The 7,709-nt window shown below is 47.4% G+C and overlaps 1 protein-coding gene across 1 annotated transcript; it reads right to left on the bottom strand.

Annotated features, from left to right (window-relative positions):
* Positions 1-416: 416 nt before the first annotated feature.
* Positions 417-4,462, bottom strand: LOC106892125 (endonuclease domain-containing 1 protein-like). The gene is made up of 3 exons (XM_014949067.1): positions 4,327-4,462; positions 3,198-3,516; positions 417-2,119 (listed from the first exon to the last, which is right to left on the bottom strand). The coding sequence occupies exons 2-3, from the start codon at positions 3,477-3,479 to the stop codon at positions 1,574-1,576; spliced, it is 828 nt and encodes a 275-aa protein (XP_014804553.1). The 5' UTR covers positions 3,480-3,516; positions 4,327-4,462; the 3' UTR covers positions 417-1,573.
* Positions 4,463-7,709: the final 3,247 nt, after the last annotated feature.

Raw genomic sequence — 7,709 nt, 5'->3', positions numbered from 1 at the left:
TCAGACATCCAGCACACATGGAGACCCCTGCATGTAGGTGCCTGGTTTTACACCTGAACCCCATCCCATGTTTTTCTGCAGCCTCCAAAGAGGTTTGTCTGGGGTGAGCAGTGAGACCCAGTAGGCTGATGAAGAGCTCCTGAGCCAAGAAGTTCAGGCTCAAGCTGGTATCTCTGTGAGACAGTTTCTACCAGCACTTTGCACCGTGGTCCACTTTATTTGTGCACATCCATAGGAAATGTCACTGGAGGGTGACAGTGACCCTTTTGTTGGTGTTCTGGCACCTGCAGGTTGGCTGTGGACAGCCTGCCTCCTGCAAGGGTGGGTGCTGTAGGTGCTGGGGCCTTACTGGTAGTGGAACTTCCCGTGGGAAGCAAATGATGGTTTACATGTAAGGTGACCCCACAAGCCAGCACTGCAGCAAATACTTTTTATTGTCTGCTACTCAGGAACTAAATTGCATGGCATACATTGACCTTTCACACCCATGGAAGATCTTTCACAGAATGGGTTACACAGAAATGTGCAGAACAGGTTCAGAAGTAGAGCAGAGAATGAAATCCAGCCAGTGTATCACAGCAATTTACCTTTGAGTGGTCAGAGCCTGCTGTATATCTGATGCCTGAGCCCGGCTCTCTGATACCTCAGCTCCTGCTCTCATGGTGCACGGTCCAAAAGCAAGCAAGCAAAGACAAGCTAGTAAATTGATAGAAGCACGGCCAGCTCGTAAGTTCAGGGACAGGGAGCCTAGTGACTGATGTAGGTTATTTCCTTCCTTCTCCTTGCTTTACCTATCTACAGAGTTCAGGAGAGCTGGGATGTTCCTCCTGTGCTTGGTTGTCTTCCCCTTCTCACCTTCCTCTCTCCCTTTATCCTTTGCTGTGGTCGCTGGCTGTGTTGGTCAGCAAGCATTTATAGGATAGTGCTACCAGGCTCTCAGCAATCCTTGGGCTCTTTGCTTTCATGGTCCCTGGATAAATCACAGAGTCAGCAAGTTGCTGAGGTTGGGAGGGACCTCTTGAGGTCATCTGGAGCAGAGCCCTGCTCAAAGAGGGTCATCTAGAGCAGGTTGTCCAGGACTGTGTCCAGTCAGGTTTTGACTGTCTCCAGCAATGGAGACCCCATAATGTCTCTGGGCAACCTGAGCCACCTGCTTCTGAGGAGGTGAGGGACAAGTCGCCAGCACATTATCAGTGAGATCTAAGGAGGAGAGGAAGGAGCTACAATCTATAGATGGGCATGGAGAAAAGGGAAAAACAAGGAAAGCTGTTCTAGTCTCAGTGACAAGCTCTGATTTCCTTGCCCATGGGTTGTTTTCCAACCTGTCGCTCAGAGTGGCCAGGGCAAGGACTCCCTCCAAGGGTGGGCAGCAAAGCAAAGCAGCTGGAGGCTCTGCTGACCTCTTTTTCCCTTTAACCAGTGGAGAATGTGCTCTGAGGGACAGATCTGGAAAACAACTAGAGGAGGAATTAAGACAGATGCTGCATGGGAAATGTGGTGATGCTTCTAGTGGTGAAGGGTCACTTCTAGTGAAGGGTCACAAGCCTTTTACAGCCAGCATGTGAAGCGGGCCTTATTGGCGGGGACACTCATTGTGAAACAGAGCTACCTGGCCCCTGTTGTAGAGCTTGGTCAACCTGTTCTCTAGTTCACCTAGTGTGAGGTGCTCGACTTCATTCTTGTCATTCTCAGCAATGACAGCCCAAGTCTTCCTCTGGTTGTTGCCCATCTCACAGCAAGCACTGGACCAGATGTAACTGGGTTTATTAACCCTCCCCTTAGCGATATAGTTGTTCCCAGGCACAGCGCCCACGATGACGTAGGTGGTGGTGCAGCCCTTGGTCTTACTGATCATGGTTTGCTGCTCATAGTTGTTCCAGGCACCACCGTTCAGTTTCTCATTCTGTGGGATTATGTTGGTGAGGGTGAAGGTAGCTGTCCTGTTGCTGGAGTTGGAGTGATGGCCACTGGGGTTCAAATGGCCACGGTTCAAACCCGTCAGGTTCTTGTAGTCCTTGAGGATAGCCTGGCTCTCACTGAGTTGCTCTAAGCTGATGTTGAAATAATTTAAGAGGGTCCATTCTCTTTCCATAGTTTTGGGATACGTTTGACCCATTAGCTTGAGAGGTAAAGAAGAAAAAAAGTGTTAGTATTGGGAATGGGAATAAAGGAATGTGTTTCTCTGCAGCAGAAGTCTCTGAGTGACGAGAACACACTTTTGGTCAACTCACTGTACAAAAATGCATGAAGCAAAGACCAATCATAAAGCTGCTCCTCCCCAATGAACACAAGAGATTAAATAAGTAACAACAACAAAAAGCTCAGTATTTTACTCCTGATTTGACTTGTGACCTTTGAAACCCAGCCTTCAACCCACAGTGGGAGTGTGGGTGGACGCATGAGACAAGGAGCATTTTCCACACTCAGGGTTGAAAGGTGACTTTGGTGAGACACCTCTCCTGCCACAGCTGGTTCCCTTTCCTCCCTTCTCCACATCCCACATCTGCCCAGGCCTCTCCCCAGTTCCTCCCAGCCCCAGTAAGCACATCCAACCTCCATCACCTGCATCAAATCACGCTCTCCTCAGCCCTGGCCTTTGCTCTCTTCAGCCCCATTTCCACAAGAGCTCTCTCAGTCTCCATAACAGGTTTTCTTGCATTTTTTTGTCCAATCTGTCAACACCCTGGTGTTTTACAAACTTACGGAAAACAAGCACATAAATATCCCTTTTGAAGGTTGGGTATCTTAGAGGATCCTTGAAGCTGGACAGGATGGAGGATGGGGTAAGGATGAGCAGAAGAGCCATGCAGCTCTACAAGGGGGAGATGAGAAGAACTCAGACCCTTCAGCTCTTCTCCTGCTTCACCCCTCACTCAGGAAGAAGTATATATGGTTGCTGCAGGTGTATCACACTCCTGAAACACCAGTGTTTGCCTTCCTCTAATGGCACGTTCTTTTAAGTTCAGTGTGGAAAAATGGGCACTTTTAGGGTATGACTCATTCCAACCACCTGCTATGTCTCAAACACATCAGAGGAATCTGATGCTGAAGGTGTTGGAAGTTAGATGAGACAAATCCCATCCAGTGGGTTCATTTGCACACATGTGGGAGTGGGAGGAAACGGAAGTGTTTGGTTAAAGGCTGCAGTTCACTTCTTAACAACTGGAGGGTGATGTGCTGTAAGAGAGGACACTCACCTGGGGCTCAACGAGCCAGCTGTTAGGTCTCTTGCCAGGTCCAGGCTGGTAGATGTAAGCAGAGTATGCGGGAATACGCAGGTCTCTGTTGTACAGGGTGGCAAAGTGATACTGGTTGTTGTAGAGCTGGCAGATCCAGGCTGGGTTTTCTGGTACCAGGGCATCATTTGGCGTTGTTTCCCAGAAAAAAAACTGAGGACAACTTTCAAAGGATATCACCACCTCGCTGCGTCCCAGCCAGAGGCAGCTCGCCAAGACCTGCAGAAGCAGCAGCAACAGCATCGTGGGGAGGATTTCAAGTGAAGGGATATTCCTTCACCTGGAGGGCAAATGCAGAGACACACTCAGCTTGGAGGAAGCTCATCATTGCCTGGAGTCATTTTTGTGCTTGTGGGACAAAGCTGGCAGAGGAGGGGAATATCTGAGACTAAGGAAGGGATAACTTCTGTCCTCTTGGATATGGAAAAATAAACAGGGGAATTAAGGTGAAATGTAAAATAGGTTTGAGGTACCTAGAAGAGGCAGCAGCGGGAGAAGTCAGCCCCTCTGAGGAGTGATCCAAACTCATTCCATTTCTAATCAGTGAACACAGCTTTCTTGGAACTGAGGCATGTTGAGAAAAGGCCACCTTTTCCAGAAACCTTTGTTGGCCAAAAGCTCAGTAGGAAGGCAGAGTCTTGAATACCAGCACCAACATGGTTGGTTTTGGTTTTTTGTATTGGTATTGGATAAAAAAGCCTGAAGGCACCCAGGAGCAGGAAGCCCCTATTTCAGTGTATCACCTTGCTCCCTTCAGCTCTGGGGATCTTTCCACAGCAAAAGAACTGCAGCTGGGAAAATTCTTTGCCCAACCACCTGCAATGTTGAGCTGGGCTTTAGTCTTGAGGGGATTTGGAAGGGAAATAGCAGCAAGGTTTTGCTTCCTGCATATCTCTGTCCCCATCCATGTTCACACAGACATGCAGATGTTCCACAGCTCCTCTGTGCTCGCAGCAGGATTAATCTCCCTTTAAGTTAGGTTATATTTTTAACCCAAAGTTCCTGAAAGGTTCTTCTTTTGCACCACCCTCTGCACGAGCTTAAAATATAGCTAACTAACTTAGTATCAGATATATAGAAACCAACCTACCGTCTGAAAGAGCAGCAGAGAAACAGTATTTCTATGCACAGGACTCCGCTGGCAGCCCCAAAGTGGTAGAGGAGTTTCAAACACCTCTGCTACAGCCTGAAGCTGGCTGTGACCTTGGAGGGTTTATATACGATCTCCTGGAAGGCAGAATTGTGTAATTCCGCTTTGTTACATTTCTCAAATGGGGTCTAGGGGAAGTTTGTGCAGGGGTGGAGCCAGGATGTGTGTTTTTCCAGAGGCCTTTTACGAGGTCATGGGCAGAGTTATGGTATTCAGTAAGCTCCCCCCTCCTTTATTCAACAGTTGGATGTGAATTTTCCAGGTGATTTGGCAACAGAAACTTAATTATGTAAGGTGTTTTATGGCATTTCTGATAACCTTGAATTAGGAGTTCCCTACATCTGTGAACCAAACTCTCTCAGTGGGCCAAAGTAAGACCTTGAATCTACCCTTTCTCAGTGTTGCACACAAAAGAGGGTACAAACCCAACTCCCATCTGCTTGTGCATGCCATAATCAACAGGCAATAATTCATAAGATAAGTGATGTTGCCAGATGTGGTATAAAGCTGTGCCTGGCACCCTTTAAGCTCAGGAGGGGACTCTTCACCCAAACATATTTAGTGATTCTTTTGCAGCCTTTGTCAGATGCCTGTGTAGCAGACAGGGGCATTCAGATACAACCCAATGCCTGGTGTTGACTCTTATCTAACCAACACCTTGCTGGGGCCTAGGGAATATTACATCCTCAAGGTTGTGTCCAAGACAGGCAGGAGAAATTGCAATTATCAAGATAAATAACTTAAAAAAAAAAAAAACAAACAAGATAGAATCTGTTTTACTGCAATTGGAGATCTCAGTTCACCATCAGGCATCTCCTTGTCTATCTTTTCCCAAGGATTCCCGTACTTATTGTTTTCCCAAAGCATCCTTGCACAGATACAACATTTTCCTGGGGCAGCAGGTGAGCAGCAGGAATATTGCCACCACTTCAGATCGTCCCACCAGGCTTCGGTGACTTCCCCAGATGGGTGACACATTGCCAGAGCTGCCGAGGGCTCCAGATCTGGGAGATCAGCTTCTGGGACTGCCAGTTCAAAGTGGGGTAGTTTATTCCCTTTGGGAATAACATTTCTTTCATGAGGTTTTGATCTGAGCGCCACCAAAAGTTAATTATTTTTTTTTCTAGAGCATACCTGATTTTATTTTTTCAAAGAGCAGAGATTAGTGTGTGTAGTGACAACTTCCCAGTTTCTTCCAGTTTCTTCTGCCTCACAATGTGTCTCCAGTACTCTCCAGATCTTTAATTTTCTATGCTTTCCCATGCTCTCCCAAGGCATACCTTCTGTCTTCACCCTCCCTAATATAAAATGTAAAGACACTCAAAATACAGTGGATGCATAAACTCTGATTTTCTCCTTGGAGAGGGTATGTTAATGCTCAGCACCTGCAGCCCACCCTTTGCCTGCTGTGTTTATTGGGAAACTTAGGGAAAAACTTTAAAATAAATATTGCAGTCAATGGTTAGAAAGGAGGAAGGGCTTACTTTCAAGCAGAGTACAAGCAGCTGAACTGTTGCTTCACTCTTCTTCCTCAAGAAATGGTCATCTGTTCCCCCAAGCGTCCCCCTGCTATATATAGCAAATCATAAAACTGCCTCTTTTCATAAAAAGAGATACTCAGAGAAAAGAGAGGATTTCTACTGTTGTTATTCAGGGGACACTTATTAATACCTGCCCAGAAATGAGATTACAATTTCTATGTGCTGTTTCCTGAGGATTTCTCCCAAGTTTGCTGACTTGCAGCATCACGTGTCTGTCACAGCAGAACTGGGTCTGGTGGTTTCCCTTTCCATTTCCTCATTCCCCATGGGGCTCCACCGCTGCTGCAGCAGCACCCACATGCATTTCTGTCCCCAGCAGACCATCTCTGGTGGCATTAGACCAACCAGATTACCTCTGAGTATACACAGATCATAGAATCATAGACTCACAGAATCATACGGGGTTGGAAGGGACCTCTGGAGATCATCATCCAGTCCGAGCCCAGCGAGAGCAGGTCTACCTAGAGCACGTTGCACAGGAATTTGTCCAGATGGGTTTTGAATGTCTCCAGAGAAGGAGACTCCACCACCTCCCTGGGCAGCCTGTTCCAGTGCTCTGCCACCCTCACAGGAAAGAAGTTCCTCCTCATCTTTAGGTGGAACTTCTTATACTCAAGTTTGTGCCCGTTTCCTCTTGTCCTGTCACTGGGCACCACCGAGAAAAGACCAGCCCTGTCCTCCTGACACCCTCCCTTGAAGTATTTGTAAGCATTACTTAGATCTCCCCTAAGCCTTATCTTCTCCAGACTAAAAAGACCCAAGTCCCTCAGCCTCTCCTCATAGGAGAGATGCTCCAAGCCCTTAATCATCTTTGTAGCCCCCTGCTGTACCCTCTCCAGCAGTTCCCTGTTCTTCTTAAACTGGGGAGCTCAGAACTGGACACAGTGCTCCAGATGGGGCCTCACCAGAGCAGAGCAGAGGGGCAGGATGACCTCCCTTCGACCTGCTGACCACACTCTTCTTGATGCACCCCAGGATGCCATTGGCCTTCTTGGCCACAAGGGCACATTGTTGGCTCATGGTCATCCTGTTGTCAGCAAGAACTCCCAGGTCTTTTTCCTCAGAGCTGCTCTCCAGCAGGTCAGCCCCCAACCTGTACTGGTGCTTGGGGTTATTTCTACCCAGGTTATTTCTCCCACAGATTTTCGTAGCCTGCTCTTTTCCAGCCTCTCAGAATATAAATAATATGGTCAGGCTACATATTTTTCCTTCACTGATTGCAAAGCCTTTGTAACAGCACTTATTAATGCCATCCTGCAGATCCCGGGGGCACAGCCTGGTCTCTGCTTGCTGCGGTACAGCCACTGCCAAGCATGTATTCTGACAGGGTCCCAATCTGCCCAGAAAGTTGGCTTAGTGGAGAGAGTTTTCTCCCCTTAAGAGTGGTTAAATAGGATTTGAGGGGATGGACACAGAAAATAAGGTTTGGTAGTCTGCACGTGCTTGACCTCGGAGGGCAGAGGGAATGAGAAGGGTTTGCTCCTCTGGTCTTCCAAGGACAGCTGGACAAAAGATGTTGGTTTCCCACATTATTAGTGGGGTGGAAATGGGACTAATGATTATAACCAAGAGTCATCAGAAATGGGTATGAAAAAAGTCAGGGACTCTAAGAAGGGAGCTGTGTCCTGAGCTACATGTTGGAGCAGAGTTAAAGGGGTCTGGCAATATTTCATACAAATTTTGATTAAAAGCTGCAGGGAGCATGGCTATTTTATGGTAAATTTTTCCGTTTCTATTAGACCCTTAATCCCCAGGTCACATGTTGTGTGTCTGACTCCATAT

This window comes from Calidris pugnax, unplaced genomic scaffold (assembly GCF_001431845.1).
Source record: "Calidris pugnax isolate Ruff unplaced genomic scaffold, ASM143184v1 scaffold125, whole genome shotgun sequence".
NCBI lineage: Eukaryota > Metazoa > Chordata > Aves > Charadriiformes > Scolopacidae > Calidris > Calidris pugnax.
Note: the sequence above shows the minus strand (reverse complement) of the source record. Positions and strands in the feature narration are given on the sequence as shown.